The sequence below is a fragment of the Littorina saxatilis genome, linkage group LG15 (assembly GCF_037325665.1).
Source record: "Littorina saxatilis isolate snail1 linkage group LG15, US_GU_Lsax_2.0, whole genome shotgun sequence".
In the NCBI taxonomy this organism is placed as follows: domain Eukaryota; kingdom Metazoa; phylum Mollusca; class Gastropoda; order Littorinimorpha; family Littorinidae; genus Littorina; species Littorina saxatilis.
In genome coordinates, this window is record NC_090259.1 from 33,997,303 (window position 1) to 34,018,326 (window position 21,024).

The following is a 21,024-nucleotide window of genomic DNA, read 5'->3' on the forward strand; positions in this document are numbered from 1 at the left end:
TCGCATTATACTTGTTCGAGTCTAAATATCGGACCCTATTGCTACGCTGAAAACACAATAGCGATTATATAGCTGTTATGACCTTGATTTGTTGTTCCAAACTTACAAAATGACAGTTTTTGCGTCGATGCGTTGATCTCAGGTTTTGATAGCAGACAAACTTCTTATACGCGCATCATGTTCGCGCAGACATGCACACCGCTACACGCTTTCTGACTTTGTAAGAAAAACTGACTCCAAGTGCATTCGACTTCACAACACAGTTGTTGAAACAGCCTTTTAAGTTGTCAGTGTATGCTGTTGTCGATAGAAACATCGCCGTGGTACAGATGGGTGAACCGGAATCATGCGTCGGCCATTTTTCTCAATATGCTTTTGGATATTGAGTAAAATGGCCGACTTCCGCCGCATTATGCTTTGATGATCGGAAGAGACCATCCAATCACAGCCCCCGAATTCCCCCACGTGTTCATCAGAATAGCTATATAATATTATTAATGGCTGTTGCCATGACCATGAACCCCAAGAAAGGTTCTATGTTATGTAAATCAAAATACCAAAATCAAGCACCTATTAATCTGGTCTACGGCGCGGGAAGATTGAGACCTTCGTAAACGTTCAACGTTGGCCAATAATGATTTTAACAATGTTGTGTCGTTTTGTATTATGTTTTATTTTGTTGATCAATTGATAAATATGTCTTCCCAACATATCACAAATCAAACAAAAATAAAGTCTTAGAGAACTACAATAATTATTGTTGCCGTCAAAACCTTGCAAGGCCTCAACCGTTCTCACGAGATCAGTTACATTTTTTTTTCTCTCTCTCATTCTCTGTCTGTATGTATGTCTTTTTCTGTGTCTCCCTCTGAGTCTCTCCGCTTCTGTCTTTCTATGTCTGTCTCTGTCTATGTGTGTGTGTGTGTGTGTCTCTCTCTCTCTCTCTCGCTCTCACTTTCTCTCTCTCTCATCTGACTCTTGGCACACAGGTCAAAGCAGAGGTTAACTTGAGTGCACGTGTACCTAGCAGGAGGGGGATGATTTAGCTGAGGGCAGTGAACATGTGTCTCAAAGCAGATGTTAACTTGAGTGCACATGTACCTAGCTGGAGGGGGGGGGGGGGGGGGGGGCGATTTCTTGAATTAGCTGAGGGCGGTGAACATGTGTCGTTGTTTGCCGTTGTCATGAGAACAGTTACTTTTGTTTTGTTTCGTTTTTTCCTCCAAATGTTTGCATTTTCACAACAGGCTTTTGGTTTAAACAGTTTTATTCAGTTGCATAAATACAAAGCCGTAATTGAAAATTGTAATTAAGGGAGCACAACAAGATAAACTTATAAATGTGCTCTTAGAAACAAACGAGTAATGTGGCGGACAATATTGTAAATGCATGATATTTAAACAAATGAAAACAAAAACAACAACAACGATAACTATAGCAACAGTGGTACGGAAATCTCACACACACACAACGCACACTCACACACACACACGTGCACACACACACACACACACAAAAAAAACCACACACACACACACACACACACACACACACACACACACACACACACATAGAGACACACACATAGAGACACAGAGGACAATCAGATACAGGGAGAGAGAGAGAGAGAGAGAGAGAGAGAGAGAGAGAGAGAGAGAGAGAGAGAGAGAGAGAGAGAGATATTGCATCCACTATAGATCAATTCAATGCTCTAGTAACAAAATGACTAAACATAATATGGTGTTAACAAAAACGTTTGCTGTCTAATATAAATTTCTGAATCTGATAAAACAGCGCTGTGTTTTCAGCCAAGGACTTGTCACTATTACCGTACATAGCACACAAAACAGTAATATTATTATTATCTGGTAGAGTATCAATAGTGGTTGCTCTAACATTCGTGTACAATGGACAGTCAAATAAAAAGTGTTCACAATTTTCAACATGAAAACCACACCTGCAGAAAACATCATTTGTCAAATGTCTTTTAAACATATCTGCATTTAAATCGCTTATCTCTAATCTTAATTTACAATGAATGATTTCTGCTTTTCGAACTTTAGAGTAGACATACGGGGGAATTAGAGGGTCATCTCTGGACAAAAATCTTTTAAAACAACCAATTGAATTCGTTTGTTTTATATGATCAGGTAATTCATTCCATAAAGATGTTGCAGAAGGAAAAAAGGAATGCTTATATAATTCAGTTCTACATCGAAACATTTGCCTATCATATGGTTTGCGTCGGTGGTACGGATTTACTGCTGAAATGAGAGATGGTAAGTAATCAAGTAAGTACACTGGCGCTAGACCATTAACTAATTTAAAATAAACGATCAATTTATGTTTTCTGCGCCGTTCTTGCAGTGTTGTAAAACCTGACTCATTGTAAAGTTTTTGATGGCTTGTTCCACGAACAGCTCCAATAATAGTTCTAATAGCATCTAGGTGCATTTTTTCAAGTTCAACTGCCAACATTGCATTGCAATTATCCCATATTACATCTGCATAGTCAAAATGAGGAAGAATAAAAGCCTTATACATAATTTCTAGTGCCTTGCGACTGAGCCGATATTTATAGGAACGCAAACATGCAACTAAAATACGAGCTTTAACAACTATAGAGTGTACATGATGATTCCATTTACAGTCATTTTGCAGATACACGCCCAAATGTTTATGAACAGTGGTTTCAATTAATATCTCTTCGCCAAATTTTAGCGGCAATGTTTCCGGTTGTCTTCTAGTAGAGACAGTCAATAATTCAGTTTTGGACTGATTAAAATTAACTTTCCAATTTTTTGCCCATTGCATTATCTGTTGTGCATCAGAATTCAAAATTTCAGTGCGTTCAAGTGTATTATCGAGGGACACGTACATACTCGTGTCGTCGGCAAATAATTTAATTATTGATTTAATATCAACAACAATGTCATTAATATAAACAAGAAACAGAAGTGGCCCCAAGACTGACCCTTGAGGGACACCAGAATGAACACAGCGGTAATTTGACATGCAACCTTTTATAACTACAGCTTGAGTTCTATCAGACAAATAATCTTTAATCCATTCTAATAACATATCTCTTATACCTATTGCGTATAATTTATAAATCAGACCACGATGCCATACTCTATCGAACGCTTTGGAAATATCAAAAAATATTGCTTGTGATGTACATTGCTTGTCCAAAGATTGACACAAATCGTCATATATACCAAGAAGTTGAAAGACAGTTGAGTCACCTGGAATAAAGCCTGACTGAGATACTGTCAATAAATTATGATCTGTCAAATACGTAAACATATGAGTTTGAATACATTTTTCCATTACTTTACCGATACAGCTTAATAAGGATATTGGGCGATAATTTGTGCATAGTGACTTCTCGCCTTTCTTGTAAACTGGGGTAACATGTGCCACTTTCCAAGCCTTTGGAAATTTACCTTCGGCTAATGATCTACTAAACAGTTTTGAAAGTGGATCAGAGACAACGTCTACGGCTGCTTTAAGAATCTTGTTATGAACAAGATCGGGACCAACTGCCTTGTTTTGGTCAAGGGATTTAATAATTCCAGAAACCATGTCAGTAGTAATGATAAGTGGAGGAGCGGATCCTGGGTGCTCTGGCAGGGTTGGAAAAGGATCATCTTCATCATCAACACAAGATTGGTTAACAAAAAATGTATTAAATACTTCTGCTTTCTCCTCATCAGAATAACAAATAATTCCGTTATTGTCAATTGGTGGAATTTCTGACTGTGATAGGCCTTTCTTAGTCATGAATTTATTTACTAACTTCCACCAATCTTTGTTACCAAAATGTATTTGCGAATTTATTCTATCATCCAATTCAATATCATATTCTTCTTTTCTTTTACGAATTTTGTCTACTAAAATGTTTCGAATGCGTCTGAATAACGCCCAACACCACATAGAATCTAAACGTTTAGCTAAACTGTGTATTATTTGTTTTTTCCTTATCAACTTTTTAATTCCCTCGGTTATCCATGGGGCATCTCGTTCATTTATCACAACTGTTTTTACAGGCATACAGTGCTTGGCAGTAGTCATTAGTATATCCGTAAATGATTCGACTGCTGCATCCAGTGGTTCTAAGTTAACAACCTCAGGCCAATCTAGATTTAGCAAATCATCTACAAATTTCCCAATATTGAGTTTTGAATAATTATAAATGGTGCGCTTGAATGAACGTTTTAAATTAACTGTTTTCTTTATTTTAACATACGGGCAAGAATGGTCACTGCAAACTGGAGGGAAAATATCAACTGCATCTATCATGTCTGGACATGGGGTTAATATCAAGTCAATAAGAGTGGATGAATGTTCTGTAATTCGTGTTGGTTCTGTCACGATTTGAAACAAACTATTAACATTTAATAATCGTTGAAGGTGAGGCGGAGGGTTGTTCATACAATCAGCATTAAAATCGCCAAGTATTATCAATTTCTGTGGTGTCCTTGATGCTGACTGAAATGATTCATCAATCAAGTCCCAGTAATTTACATTAGCATCTGGTGGTCTATAAAAAGTACCAACAAGAAGGGTCTCCTGGTCGATTTTGGTTTCCACCCATACCGCCTCTAGAGAAGGTATGCTCAAATCGTATCTGGGTTTGCATATCAAATCACTCTTCACATACACCGCCACACCCCCATGAGCATCACCAGGCCTATCGCATCTTATTGGTGGATGAAAACCATTCAGATTAATATCTTCATTATCAACATCTGTGGACAACCACGTTTCTGATACAGTAATAATATCGAAACGTCCTAATTCGGCCTGCAAATGAAATATTTTGTTCTTAAGGCTTCGCACATTAATATGAACAATAGATATGCCTTGTTCTCTATCAAGAACTGGTCCAGGGTTTGGTTCCACATCCCCACAAAGCAGCAACAAACACAAACATATGAAACAGAAAAGCATGTTCACAAACATCAATGTACTGACGAGGACATTAGAAAAGTTCGTCTTATTTTTCAAACCGTTATTACAACATCGACTTCGACGACTCAAATGGTGTGAAAAACTGGCATCGTTTAATATCAAGAACAATAAGAGGGCTAGCGACAAGCCTCTTGACCCGTACAACAAAAGAACTAGACATGAATTAACATTTCTGATATTCATAAAATAAAGTTTATGCGTCGATAGTTTGACTGCGACACCGGAGTAGCCCCCAATCCTGGCCCTGAACTGTTGAAGACTACATCCACTCATTACGTCACAGCTCTTTGCAAGATTTCAAACCAGTCGGAGGCCAGGAGGTGGTACCACGTCAGTGCCGCGCTCAGAATGATACAACCGGGAAAAACTAATTCATATTCAATGCTACAATAGTGGATGAGTGAGAAAGGAAAAGAGAATAACAACATCATCTGACAATGTCTCAAGATGAGAGTGAAATAAGAATAAATTAACAAGACAATCACCACAAACAACACCAACAAAGAGAACAAGAAAATTATTGATCGGGAAAATGTAAACAAGTACGAAACAAATCAGAAGATAATAATTATAAATAAACGCTTCAAACGAAACCTTTTAGGCATATGGCCATTGGCTCTCTCTCATTTCAACATACCAGGAAACAAGAGGGGGGGGGGGGGTTGAAACAGGCGAGCACGCGGACTGGAGTGACATATTTCTGTTTTGGTTACTGATATGGCCTGTTTTTACACACTCGCACCAGTCACACACATGGCACGGCTGATGCGACAAGTAGGTCAACATCACTCAAGGCACGGGACAGTTACAAAGACAGAGTTTCTGTGCTGAATACCGTCACGTTGCTCTACATCGGTGATAACTGCATACCAAGGCTCGTGCGACAGGCAATACCACCAATAGGCACATGTTTCCGTTGCCAATGTATCATCAATAATAGCAACTTAATATTATTGTATATCACGTTTGAATGTATATTCCAAGTATCAATGAGAAGCATCAGTAGAACATATGTAAATCAATTCCATATTCTGTTACTATAAACGGTTGCTACCTCATTAAATTCAGGGAAGAAAAGTCTGGAACACAGCACTGGAAGCAAGCTGATTGTAAGGTAACACATATACAGTTACAGAAGAGCGAGGAGGCCTCGCATGGTAGTGACTCTCGAAACTGCACTGCCTTGCTTAGCAAAAACTACACCATCTCGCACCCAGGTGTCTTCGAGTTTTTTCTCCCTTTTCAGTTGTCTGGCTTTGGCGGCTAATTCTGACCGAGCCTGAGTCAGATCGTCATTGATGAAGAGCTTTGGGGTGGGCGTCCGGGCAGCTGGCCAAGCACGATCAGGAAAGATCTTCCTGGGGTCGGTCTGGGACAAGTTCTTCTTGTTCCTCATAAGAGAGAGCTTGAACCTGAACGAAGTGAACTTGCATATGATCGCTCTGTTGTATGTTTCTCCTGGGCCAGGTCTCCTACCGACTCTATGAGATCTGTCCATCATCGCGTCAGTAAGGTCAACGCCGACAGACTTCCCAACAGCCTTAACAACAATGTCGGTGTCTTCTTTGTCCATCTCCGGGATGTTGTTGATTCGGATGCAGTTCCGTCTACTGTATTGTTCCAAGTCATCCATTTTCTCCCGGAGCTGGACAATCTCTGAGTCGCGTTTCTCCACCTCCGCACGGTAATGTGCAACTTCCGTCTTGAGGTCGCCTAGTTCCTTGCGAAACTCAGCGATAACCTGGGATGCCACAGCTTTGGACAAGACTTTAAGTATGTCTGGATCAGACAGGAAGGTCGTGATCTTTTCCTTCAGTTGGTCTTCTTGGCTCATCTTCCCCTTTGGCTTTGGTGTACTCGAAGCCAGCTCGTTGGAACAGGTGATGATCGTCTCGTCCGGGTCCGATAAACTGTCACTGGGGCACGGCCGCTTCTCAAGGTCTTGCAGCGGTGAGGCTAAGCGCTTAGACATCGACACACTCTTGGTAACCACTGACGACGGCAATGTCGAGAAAAATATTGCAAAAAGTCCAAGTTAATAGCAGCTCAGAACTACGCGTACGCGTAATGTAGACAGTCTCGCAGACAGTCTCGCTTTAGAAATGTCCACAATTTATGTTTGGTACTTGTGGCATACACAAAACAGACACCTAATACAGACAGATCCCTCTGAGAACTTAAAATACTTCTCCTGGCGCCTGTGTCATGAGAAAACGAGAAAGGCGAAAGACGATTGTCACACCTCACACATCAGCACGTGCAAAGACGTATAGCAGCACATGATGTCATGAGTAATAGCACGGGGGACATGCTCCGGTCGATGCAAAACGACAACAGACTCACAAGGAAATGTCAAAAATCTTCACATTATGCGGCAAATCACAAGCATATTATCACCTACTTGAAGTTACAAAGCGCTGAGATCATCACATGTCTATCCAACAGACCACACCTGTCACAACACCACAGAACTCGACCAAACTAACATTTACACGGGAGAGAGCCAGACAGGCGTGTCCTTACTCGTCCGCCATCTTGCATATTGACAACAGGCTTTTCTGTTTCATCTCTCATACATGGTGTCAATTGGAAAAGAAACCGGAACAAAACAGAAGTATCTTATCTCGTGAGAATGGTAGTGTACTAGGTTTGGGGAAAAACACGACAGTACCTTAATTATCTCTTTCAACCCGTATGGGGCCCTTCCGAACATGTCACAGACTGACAAATGCACCGAACCCATTTGGTTCTTCGAGAGAATTTTTCCGTGAAAACCTTTTCAGTGCCTCGGGGTCAGCTCAGGGTCAGTGTCATAAGAGCCTACATGTATACGGAACGCGGATCGTATCAACTGATGCATCAAATTGATGCATCCAAAACCAAGAATTTGATGCATCATTTTCACAATTTGATGCATCGTTTGGATGCATCAGAATTTTCGGGTTTTCCCGGAAAGTGCCGAGCAAAACGCAAAAGTTGAACCGGAATACGAAGCGAAACAAACGTCGGAAAACGAAAGTTTGAGTCGAAGGTCAAGGGCGTCAAAACTTCGTGTGCACAGAAAACAAACCATAAACAAAACAAAAAATGCCTTAAAATGCATAATGCCGTGACTTTGACTTGTTCCCTATTTAATGGTATGTCAGTGTACGTTTATTTTTGTTTTATCTAACCAATCTGTTTATATTCGTCAAAATGTCATTTCAAGTTTTTCCGTGCTCAGGCATTTCTTACGGAAAGACCAGAAATGAATAATCTTTCGCATGCATACAAAACCGAAAGTGATGCATCAAAATGATGCATCAAAATGATGCATTATTTTCTAAAAGGATGCATCATTTTCGTATTGGATGCATCAGTTTTTGAAAATGATGCATCCTTTTTGAAAATGATGCATCCTTTTGTGAAAATGATGCATCAAATTGTGAAAATGATGCATCAAATCTTGGTTTTGGATGCTTCAATTTGATGCATCAGTTGATACGATCCGCGTTCCATACATGTATGGCCGGACGAAGCCATGTTAACGGAAGGGATATAAGACCGTTTTCAGCGGATTTTCACACTGCTAAAACCTGACCTTCTTGCAGTTGCTTTGTCTGCAATGCCTTAGAACTCTACAAATAGTTAAGTTTTTCGCGTTTGTGTTGTAATTTGCAAGCAAACATCGTACATAGTAAAGTTAATCGACTTTGCTACAATTTGTAAAAACTAGGGCATTACCTAATACCAAACAAAAAATATATAAATCCCATGCTGTTTTCAAATACAGCGTTTTGCTATTCACTTCAATATAATAGTAAATAACAATCAAGAAATAACAAAGTCTTTTAACGGATATTTACACTTTTCATTTTTTTTCAATTCACACCACAAAACATAAACTTTACCTTTTGCTATTCAGTCTCAAGTCTAAATAATAATAGTATAAATCATAACTAATTTTCTTCACACCATCATAGACATAATGTTGCCTCACATGTTCTTTGTACAATCGTTGGTTTTCACAATAAATATTGCATTACTGTACTTGTCTTCTTTTTCCTTAACAATGTCTTTCCGAAAAAACAAAACTCAAAGACCACACAAGCTATTGCAACCTACTCCTATCTCTCGTCTCTCTTCCTGGGTACAATGGTACCTAAGACTTACATTCAAATGCTTACATTTCCATGCTACCCACATTGTCAAAATACCAATAATTATTCAAAACAAATGTTAACTACTACCTAACTTCATTTCAGACCCACACCCATTATTATACACACATTTCACATTTAAACCATTAGTCGGCCCCCTGTCAATATTTATCGACTAAGTTCGTTGTTGCGTAGCGCTGCTGCTGCTGGTTTGAGTTTCCCTGGGGCCTGACCGCGGTACTTACAATGCACTGCGGGAGGGGTTGGGTGGTAGATGAACTTGCAAATACTGAACGACATGTCATCAGATGCATAGCACATAACTTTAGAATTCAGTCATAATGACTCCGGCTTAAAACAATGTCCTCCCATGATAACCCTTTAATTAATAGTTGGCAGTAGCTTGGTGAATTTCTCAGTGTATTCTCTGAAAGAAACGCTGCGACAAGCACGGTTGAGTCAGTCGAGGCAAATAACTTAGCTTGACCTTTTATTCTTGTTCACTGATTTGAAAACCAGTCGACCCTGACAGTATAGCTCTTTTCTTTCTGGGATCTCTCGCACGGTTGAGACTGACGAGGGGGAGTGAGGGGAAGGAGGTTTTTGCACACTGAATAAATATGTTTTTATTCAGTTCAAATGCTGAAGTCTTAACAAATAGTTATACAGACTCTTTTCCTCTCACTGAACACCTTTCTCCCGCTCACTGGACTGGAGATGTTTGTTTTAACCATGCACTGACTGAGAGAGGCTTTAACCTTTCTCCATTCCTTTTTGGACCCCCCCCCCCCCCCACCTCCTTGTTCTCACAAATCATGGGCCTTGCTCAAAAATTTTTCCTGCCACAGAGTAGGTTTTATATTCTTTTCTCTTTTTTTCTGTAACATTTCTTCTTTATCTCCTGTTCTCATCAGTTCTACATGTATATATAATTTCCTCGACCCTTGCTCTCTGAAATCATTATTTTTTTATTTTTTTATTAAGGAGATTTCTATAGCGCATAACTAAAAGCACTATGCGCTTATTATCACTATCAGGCTTCAAGAATGTATTCAAGCTAGTATTTTGTCCCGCCAAGAATTGGTGTTGTTTGCTTTGATCATATCTTTCTTTTCCGGCAATGCTCTTTGCCTTCGCAAACCATGCTATATCTGTCAGACCCCCCCCCCCCCCCCAACCACCGACCCCCCCCCCCCTCCCCCTCCCCCCCCCCCCCCCTTTTGGAGTTGTTTCTTTCTTCTTTCATTTCCCACATTCTTTTCTCTATCCTGTTGCTCTCACAAAGGTTTGGGGCTTTATTTGAAACATCGGGCTCTTGTCAAAGCCTCGTTTGTTTTGCTTGTTCCTTTTGTTGCTCCGAGGCCTTATATAGAATGCGGGCTTTGGGTTTTGGGATCGAGTCTTTGTCTACCCCGCTACCAAACCAAAACATTCCCACAGCTCTTTGTGTGATGTGTTCGCTTCAGTCTCTACTCGGATCGACCATCGCTCCGACCGAGCAAGTTTCTCTCTTTTCTCTCCAGCATGCAAGTTTGGTGGATCTCTGGAACTGTGTTGTTGTTGGTTGGAAGTGTATTTGCCGCAACGCGCGGTGACCTATGTGTACGTTCGCTACACGCTACGCTGTTTACACTGAACTCTTTCATACCTCGTTGTGTGCCATTCACTCCACCACAGCGCGCGCACAGTTCTGATAAAAGCAAATCAACGTATGCGTATTCTATCTTGGTCAACCGCAAGAGCACCAAATCGAAAGTGTCAACTTTCAAGCAACGACTTAATTTATTCATGCAAGTTTGTTGTATTAACGATGCTTCATGCATTAAATAAACCTGTTAAAATGTAGAAAGGATAAGTATGCGCAAAGTTGTTGTCATGGATGCAGATAATCCCGTGCGAACTTTTCTCAAAGGTCAACGAAAGGGTGGCTATTGCAGACGGTAACTGGAGATGTTTACCACGAAGAGCTGTACCGCGAGAGCTCGCGAGGGCGAAAACAGCTGGCCGCGAAATTCACTCCCTTGTTTGACCTGCATCGTATGATATTTTGGGATGAAAACAAATCGAACCAATCACCGCGCGTTATTGCTGGGAAAACTCCGAGAAACGCTCGCTGTAAGCGAACACGGGATTGGTGAGAGAATGATTTGATCTGTGAGGCTTCGTTTCATTGGACAATAATGTAGGTCAGATAAAAATAAACGCGCTTCCCCGCTCCAACTGCAGCGTCGATTTGAAGCGGGATCGAGCGCAAACAGACAAACAATTTGGGAACAGAAACAAAGGGTGAGTGACTTTTTACCGTTGTTTTTATCTGGAACTTTGTTACGCAATACCTAGATAAGTGTATCAGCACTCAGTTCTAGCACTCTATTAAGCTACATAGTTTGCTGATATGATGTTTCTCTTCGAAATAAAAACGCGGATAGCTAAAGTTTTGCTTGCAGCCTGTGACCGCCATTTTCTCTGTGTGAGTGTATGGCCATTGAACCTTCAGAGCTAAAGGTTGATACGAACAGAGCTTTGACTCGTACCTGCAGCTGATCTCAGAAAATTAATACAGTGTCCAGTTTAGTTGGTGCACGTGGCCGTGTAGTGTTTAGGATTGCGTCACCAGTGTGTATGTCCGCGACACGAATAAGGCCGGCCGCAAGCTACGAGTTGGTTATGTGGGGTCACAGGCATAGCTCTCTGCAGTGGGCGCGAAGCACAGCAACTGGCGCTCAGCGTAGGTCCCGCTTCGAGTGAATCCTACCTTCGATCATCTGGCGCGTTTTTCTCCATCAGTTTTTGCTGATTATTTGGGTACAACTTTAACTGTAAGATTGTTCACTTCCGTGCGCGGGTGGTCAGGTGTGCCAAAATATAAACTCCTCCAATGTATCACTGCGTCCTCAGAGGAGAGAGGGGTCGTTGTTTGGACAGCCGTTTCTATGGTTGTGGGAATGGGAAACAGCGGGGAGGAGGGCCGAGTGCATAGAGCGGAACGGGAGGGGGCGGGGCTCTGGGAGAACCGGTTGCTAAGCAACACTACTTGTAAACTTATGTTACGCTTCATGTCCCAAGTGGGTCTCCTAGTGTCACACATTAGTGATGCGATAGGAATGCTAAACGTCAGGCTGAGTTCACTCGACATGTCAGTTTATGTTTAAACCTGACACTGTGACTTGGTCTTCCATTGGTTGAAGTTTCACTTTTGGGGAGGGGGGGAATTGAGATTAAGAGAAAAAAAATTTGCACCTTATTTGAAATATAAAGCCAGGGTTACCTCTAATCTTAAAATGTGTGAGGCACAGAAGTTGAGTCAACATGTGTTTTATTGACAAGCAATACATTGTACAATAAACTGCATATTCCAAGATACACTCAGTCGTGCTGTGCCAATCTTTTCTTCCAGCGGCTTGGCTATAAATTGCCAGATTTTCCGGGGTTTTCTCATAACTGCGATATAATTGCCTAATTTTCCTCAAAGTCAAATAATGAAACATAAACAGAAAAGCCTGATAGTGTACACACACTGACCACTGCCTCATCAAATAGTAACAGACCTACTTGCCTGGGACTGGTGAAGTGCGGACTAGTTTGTCCTGTGTAGATATACAAAGTCCAGTTGGGCAGGTTACAGGGTTCAATGTATCACGGATACTCTGCTGGTCAGTAGGAGGGTAGAGAGTGGCTGTGCAGCAATGTGCATGGATCTCAAGTTTCTTTTAAGTGTTGTGTTTTTGCTTCTTGGTATGTTGCAAGCCCTGGTTTGTTGGTGTGAAGTCAATGACACTGTTTTTGGTGATTGCTGGTCAAAGTTTGCAAGTGACATGATTCCTTGCTTGCAAGGGGTGCTACAAAGTGACCATGATTCCTTGCTTGCAAGGGGTGCTACAAAGTGACATGATTCCTTGCTTGCAAGGGGTGCTACAGTCCAACCCCTCTTTGAAGACTACCCTCCCTTTAAACGTAACGACCTTATTTTTTCAAATATCCGTTCAAAATGCCTGAATATGCCTCGATTTAATAAAACTCCCTTCTTTTTACATTTAGTCAAGTTTTGACTAAATGTTTTAACGTAGAGGGGGGAATTGAGACGAGGGTTACGAGGTGTGTGTGTGTGTAGAGCGATTTAGAGAAAACTACTAGACCGATCATGAAATTTTACATGGGAGTTCCTGGGTATGATATCCCCAGACGTTTTTTTCATTTTTTTGGAAAATGTCTTTGATGAGGTCATATCCGGATTTTCGTGAAAGTTGAGGCGGCACTGTCACGCTCTCATTTTTAAACCAAATTGTACTGTCTTGGTGAAAAAAAATACAGTGCGTTCAGTTTCATTCCGTGAGTTCGACAGCTTGACTAAATGTAGTAATTTCGCATTACGCGACTTGTTAAGACTTGATTTGGAGGGGATCCCTGTACACATCCTATTTTCACAATTTCAGACATCTTGGACTACAACTAAGAATTTTAATGTTTTGGTTCTCAATCTCAAGATGGTGTAATTCTCATTTTATTCTTCGTGTTGCAGTGTGACTAGATCAATCAAGATGGCAGCTACCAAGGGACGAAAGAAGGCAGCAGGAGCAGCAGCAGGGGATTCTGGGGCTGCAACCCAAGGTTTGTTGCTGTGACAACTGTGCCTGCATGGACATCACTTTTTTTGTACACTAGTTTACCTTTACATTTTTGTGAAAATGCTCACATTCTTTGCCACAAGAGTGTAAGCGTACCACAGCATACTGATTGTGTCATCTTATCAAAAATTATACATTATATTTAAAGACAGTGTTGTGTTGTTTTCCCAGATGGATATAAATCATAATGCTGTTTATTGATTGGAGGGTGGGTTTTGTTTAAAGTCTTGCTGCAAGTGCTTTGTATCACCATATTTCATGTCCTGATCATTTTTTCCTTTTTGTTAACAGCCAAGAAGGCATCTCCCAAGAAGAAAGCAGGTAAGCCTACAGTCTTTCTTTATGGCTCTCGCAAGTAGTACATCGTCATGGCAGTCCCCCCCCCCCCCCCCCCCCCCCCTCCCCTGCTGCTTTGACGTCTGTCGCGTAACTGTGTAAGACCTGCTTTTAAGGAGGAAAGTAGATTTTCAAGCAGATTAAGTTTCCAGTCGCAGCAATTTGCAAACATTTTATTTAGTTTTGTTTGGTTTTCAACATGTCAATCAATAGGAAGCTTATATAGCGCGTATTCCGTGGGTACAGTTCTAAGCGCTTGCCGAAGAGTTGTCAACACAGGACTAACAAAGAAACTAACATCTACAGACGGACACGAACCCTATCACACACTAGCAAACCCTGATAAACATACAACAAACAACTGTTTAACAACAATGTACACATCAATAGCTAGGTCCAAACAAAATAATATTAAACACAAAGAAAATCTCTCACAGAGCACAGCACAAGAATGTCTTTTGGGGCACAACACATCACGTCGAACATGAAAGTCGCAGCCAGCTACGGGAAGAACTGAGTCTTCAACCTACTCTTTAACGCGTCAAGAGCAGAGATGGGATTGTAAAATGTGAAAAAATCCTGGCAGGGGTTCGGGGGCTGCCTAAGCCCCCGATGGGGTTCAGGGGCAAAGCCCCTGATGGGGGTCAGGGGGCAACGCCCCCTGAAGAAAGCCCCTGATGGGGGTCAGGGGGCAACGCCCCCTGAAGCTGAAGATTTTTTAAGATTTCAGTGTTAAAAAGTACACAAAAACATGCATTTATTACACGAATTTGTGAACTTTCAATTTATGCTTGAATAAAGAAACAAGCTTTGGTATCTTTACCACAGAGCTAATATTTTAAAGTTTTTTTTATTGTTAGTTGTTTTTTGTGAATTGAAAGATAAATTTATATCTTTCTAGTCATTGTGCTAATAATAACGACAAACAAAACAAAGCTGTACTATTAGAAGTCGAACATTATTTACAAGAATTTTTAAATTGGAAAAAAACGCCGAAAAAAATGAAAAAGCAACACTTACCACAAAGCAGGTACTATTTTGGACACCAGCACAATCACCAGCACCAGGCAAGTCAGTGGTCTTTAGAAACAGGGGTGTAAGTGCAACAATAGATACGTTCAGAAGATTGCACTAGTTTCTACACAGAAAAAAATGACGGATTTGATAAACCAAAATGATACACTTTCGAAAGTAAGCATTCTCGTTGTTGAAGTCTAATCACGCTTTGCCTTTTTGGTCACACTGTCTTCATCTGATGCAGGTCGCTTTCTCGGGTTCAAATTCCTCGATCGATCTTAGAAATTGCGTCACCGAGACGAACATCAACTTCAGTTGCCTTTCCATTGAGATCAACTTTTACAGTGACGATTTCATCTAACCAAGCAAAGTTCCATGGGTTTGACAAACCCTTGTCAACATCGGTAGCCAACTGCTCCTCAGCCTTCGTGATTTTGCGGAAAGTCATTTCTTGTGTTGTTACTTCGAGACAAACTCAAAGAAAATTTTGAGATTCTCACGTGTGTGCGCTGCGAACAGGGATTGGAAAAACGGAAGTTGCCAAATGAGAATACACCAGTTGAGGATTCGGTTTCCGATCGATTTACGGATAATTTCGTTCGCCGAGTCGAAGGGAAAACCAAACAAAAACGACTCACCCCCCCCCCCCCAAATTTTCTCAACGGATTTGGATCGATCTCAAAATCGATCCTTGGCGATCCCAAAAATCCGGAAATCCGGAAAAATCCGGGGAAATCCCATCTCTGCAAGAGAGGGGCTCTGGCGAAGCTCAAGCGGCAGGGAGTTCCAGACGGAGGGGCCCGCGGAGGAAAATGCACGCTGACCAGCAGATGCGAGGGATGTGAAGGCGGAGTGGGTCAACAGCAGAACGAAGGGGACGGTCGGAGGGCTGGGTGTACAGGTCCAGGGAGGATTGAAGGTACTCGGGAGCAGAGTCGTTGAGACACTTGTAGACCAGAGTGGACAGTTTGTAGGAGATTCGGGTGTTGACAGGGAGCCAGTGCAAGGAGCGAAGTAGGGGGGTGATGTGGTCTCGCTTCGTCTTCCTCAACGTCAGCCTGGCAGCAGCGTTCTGGACTCGTTGTAGGCCATGAATGGATGAGGCGGGGAGGCCAGCCAGAAGGGAGTTGTAGTAGTCCAGACGACTGAAGATGAGGGAGACAACCAGCTTGACACAGGCGTCGTGGGTGAGGTAGCGACGGATGAAGGCGATGCGACGTAGGTGGAAAAAGCAGGTCTTGTTGATGAAGGAGATGTGTGTCTGCATGGAGAGAGTGGAGTCGAGAAAGACGCCAAGGCTCTTGACAGCAGGGGAGAATGGAACAGTCGCGTCATCCAGCTGGAGGTCGGTCACAGTGAGGGAAGCAATCTTCTCACTGTTCAGCTTCAACTTGTTCTCAGTCATCCAGTTCTTGATGTCGGTGAAACAACTGGAGATGGATCCCAGGAGATGGTCAACGTCCTCCGGCTTGGCGCTGTTCTGGAGCTGCGTGTCATCGGCAAAGGAGTTGTAGTTCTATCTTAAAATGTGTAACTGTTATTTCTACAGTAAATTCTTACTGTTAAATTAGCCAATGATGGATCCTAGGTCTTGCTGGTCGCACGTTTTCATCAACCAGTTAACCTAAGCGTAAAACAAAGTGATCGTAGTACAATTGTTGGGCCTACACACATTTCTGTTATTCTGATGTTCTTTGTTTAATTGGTTGTGATCTCCAACATGCATGATTTAACACAATTCCTGTTGTGTGTGTGCAGGAGGAGTCAAGAAGGCAGCCAAGAAGGGAGCCAAAAAGTCAGCGAAGAAAGGAACAAAGAAGGCAGCCAAGAAGAAGTGATCAAAATGACGCTTGATGCTTCGCCTTTCATCCTTGCAGCGGCACTTTAATTCTATTTATCATCTTGTGTGTTAGCCGTCATGACGTCCGTAGACTGTGGAATGTATTCTCTTCGCATCATCACTTCATTTCCATCATCTTCGTCATCATTTTCTTCGTTAAAGTCATGTCATCTTCACTCTGCATACATCTGTGAACGCATATTCTGTATTTGAGATGATGCATCAGCGGGCTAAAAGAAGGGAAAAAAGAATACTCTTTTTTTTTATTGTTTGAAAGGTTTTTAGTCTCTACGTCAGAATGTCAATTGACATTGTTACTGTAGTTGATGTTTTATTTTGTGTATTTACATTGATGTATTTACATACACCTGTTTACCAAACCTCATAGCATCATTAAATACATTTTACCTCACAGGACATACTTTTGTTTGCAGTGAATTGTTGAGAGATTGCTATTTTTATCTTTGTGCAAAAGGAAGCAATTTTGTTCACCACGACATAAAATAAAGCCAAAAGGTTAATTATGTATTGTCAATTGTATTTAAGATAATATTTTTCATGGTGAATGATTCACTTGGTAAAAAGCATAAAAATCGCCCTGAATAGAGTTTACCAAAATTCCATGACAACATCGCATTGCTCCCTGTGCTTTTGTTACATTGATATCTTATCATATGTGACAGTAATACTTATGTCAATCTGCTAATCCATCCGATGGAGGGATCCAAATCTGCAAATAGTCATGCTATTGGGTTTCACATTTAGTCAAGTTTTGAATTGAGACGGGTGGTGGTTTGTGTGTAGAGCGATTCTGAGAAAACTACTGGACCGATCTTCATGAAACTCAACAAACCAAATCTTCCATAAAGCCTGGACTAAGGGATTGTATTTCAGCTGGGAGGCCTAAAATATAATTAATGAGTTTGGTCATTAAAAATCTCGCACTTCTAATTAAATTTACAATTTTAGTAAATCAATCCTAAAATGATTTTATCTTATTCTTCATCATTTTCTGAATCCAAAATTATATCTATACCCGAAAAAATTCGTCATTGTTTGATTGACAAAATCTCCAACAATTATAGAGTTAGAATTATTAAACCACAAAAGTTTGATGAAGGCATGTTTGACTTTTGTGTGATTATTTTGATGCTGTGACTGTTTTAACACACGGGACAAGCAGGTTTAACGTTAAACACATAATGCGCGCTCGCAGCACGTGCAAGTAGAGCAGGAGAAATCTGATGTGTTCACTAATGCATTAGCAACCAAAAAGAGACCATGGCACGTTTGCTGCCAGTCTCACTTTTGAAACAGCCAGGATGCCAAGATTGACACCACCAAAACGCCAGGTCGATTTAAAGCTGGGGATGATCCAGAAGCGCTGGCATGTGCTTTCAACGTGCATATGTCAACAGTCTATCACCTTCAGCAATGTTCTGTCGACATTGGAAGCACTGCAGTTATGCAACGCGGTGGATTTTTCGCATTACCCCAAATAAGACAAGATCGCAATTTCCTGCCACAACGTCTTCGAGATCGATTCAATACAGCCACTGACACTACCAGGAACATTGGAAGCCACCAGTGTCTGATCAGTGGCCAGAGAGCGCGATGAAGACTGACTGAGCAAGACCTCCAAAACTTTGTTAACGTTAAACCGAGTTGAAACCGTCGCAGCATCAAAATAATCACACAACAGCTAGGTCAAACATGCCTTCATCAAACTTTTGTGGTTTGATAATTCTAACTCTATAATTGTTCGAGATTTTGTTAATCAAACATTGCAGAATTTTTTCGCGTTTCTTTTGTTGCTCGGTATAGATATGCCAAGTTTACTCACAATTAAAGGGGATAGGTTACTTAAGCACTACATTTGCAGAGACGAGCTCAGTCTTCGGGATGATCTTTGGTTCTTCATTCCTGTTAAAGCTAATACAGATGAGGTAAACAGGATGCTTCCTTTCACACTTTCAAATACTATCGCACATTATGATTGATTAGAGATTGTGTGTGTGCTTGAGGATGACAGAAATTAGCTCTTTGTTCCAATGCCTGCAAGCTGTAATTTTGTTAAGAAATACTTCCCATGTAAATGTCATTGTACACCAACATCGGATGAGACTTGAAGCTGTGCCGCAGCCATATTATCCAGCACACAAGCACCTGAAGTGACAGTGACAAGCTCGCCAAATTCTAGCCGTCCCAAAGAAACTCTTACCTCCCTTTACTTGACAAAACCTAGCCTTCTTGACACATTTACAGTCACCTACATTCTTTCCTCAAAACCATGGTCATACACAGATTTCAAATGGAAGACAGTGGAATTCCCCTTTAAAGACCCCCCCCCCCCCCCCCCCGATTTCAGATGTCGCCCTTGGACCTTGATTAGATATATCAATCAATATGAGGCTTATATCGTGCGTATTCCGTGGGTACAGTTCTATGCGCAGGGATTTATTTGTTTATGCAATTTATATCGCGCAGGGATTTATTTATGCCGTGTGATATGGAATTTTTTTACACAATACATCACACATTCACATCGGCCAGCAGATCGCAGCTATTTCGGCGCATATCCTACTTATCGCGGCCTATTATTCCAAGTCACACGGGTATTTTGGTGGACATTTTTATCTATGCCTATACAATTTTGCCAGGAAAGACCCTTTTGTCAATCGTGGGATCTTTAACGTGCACACCCCAATGTAGTATACACGAAGGGACCTCGGTTTTTCGTCTCATCCGAAAGACTAGCACTTGAACGCACCACCTAGCTTATAGATCTTTGAGTTCATAGTCAGTAAATTTGCCCCCAATTAAAGACTCCCTCATTTTTAAAATATGATTTTTGGAGGTCTTAATTGAGACCTGGGAACCTATTCAATTTTATACACATGATTGTCTAGAATGGTGGAGAAAAAAATACGACCTTAAAAATATTCCAAGACAACTTTTTTTCACAAGCGCATCACGAAGCCGATCCAGTATTTTGACACATGATTACAGTTTTTGGTCAGAAAACATTGAAAGAAGCATTTGTTTTAGATGTATAAGTAAACTTAAATTAATGATGCGACGGACGCGTTTGAATCATGGATGTTAAAATGCGGTGTGGAGTACGCCCACTTTTCTGGAAATACACCAAGTTTGTTTGAGAATACTCCCAAGTGCAAAACAGGTTCCCAGGTCTGGGTTAGAACCTATACTGTATGTGTTTTGCAATGTAAAGTGTTTGTAGGGTGGTGCAGTGATGCGTAATCTCAGTGTGCCCTTTGTAGGGAATTCTAATGGGACATTTTCTGATTGTATGTGCCAATTGCGCAAGGAGCACTAGTAAACAGAACTCTGCATCTGATAACTATTGTTTGACAGGACCATTAGTACTGGGTTGAGTTTCAGGGATAAACAGGGCTGTAACAGTCTAACTCAAAGTATGATCAAGTGATAAAGGAAACGAGTGAGAGAGTTTTGGAGCTAGACATGCGTCCCTTTTCACATAACCCACCACAGGTGTGTCCAAACTTTCACATGGTGTAAAAGCATCCTCCCACCAGAAAACGCACACCAGGATAATATATTGATACAGTGGCAAATTATCAGATGGCACCATAGCGCACCATTATGCCTCTTTTGACAAAAACATTTCTGTTGCTTGGCACTTCTTGCCTTCGACTATGTCCCATCAGAATTTGGTTGAGGGAGACTTATGTCTCATCCCATTGTCCTTTTCCTCCAGGCTGAACCCTGTGATAACCCCTGAACACCACTATTCAGTCTAGAGACATCCTGCTTGCTGCCGGGCGAGCCAAGACAATTTTCCCTCTTTATCTTCACTGCTCTGGCTGTAAAACCCCTCCGCGCGGAGGTGTTATCAGACAGAGACAGTGTATTACCAAAACTGGCAAAATTGTATAGGCGTAGATAAAATTGTCCACCAAAATACCCGTGTGACCTGGAATAATAGGCCATGAAAGGTGGATGCAGCGCCTAAAGGCAGTCGATCTACTGGCCGATGTGAATGCGTGATATATTGTGTAAAAAATTCCATCTCACACGGCATTAATAGGTAACATGCGCCTTGAGTCGCCTT

General features: G+C 41.4%; 1 protein-coding gene and 1 long non-coding RNA gene across 2 annotated transcripts; one reads left to right on the top strand and one right to left on the bottom strand.

Annotated features, from left to right (window-relative positions):
- Positions 1-6,103: 6,103 nt before the first annotated feature.
- LOC138947998 (uncharacterized) lies at positions 6,104-6,946 on the bottom strand. The gene has a single exon (XM_070319526.1). It carries the CDS (start codon positions 6,944-6,946, stop codon positions 6,104-6,106), a length of 843 nt encoding a protein of 280 aa, XP_070175627.1.
- A 4,305-nt stretch (positions 6,947-11,251) lies between these two features.
- LOC138949141 (uncharacterized) lies at positions 11,252-17,348 on the top strand. The gene is made up of 4 exons (XR_011450173.1): positions 11,252-11,399; positions 13,633-13,721; positions 14,030-14,059; positions 16,850-17,348. It is a non-coding gene; the product is annotated as an uncharacterized lncRNA (long non-coding RNA).
- Positions 17,349-21,024: the final 3,676 nt, after the last annotated feature.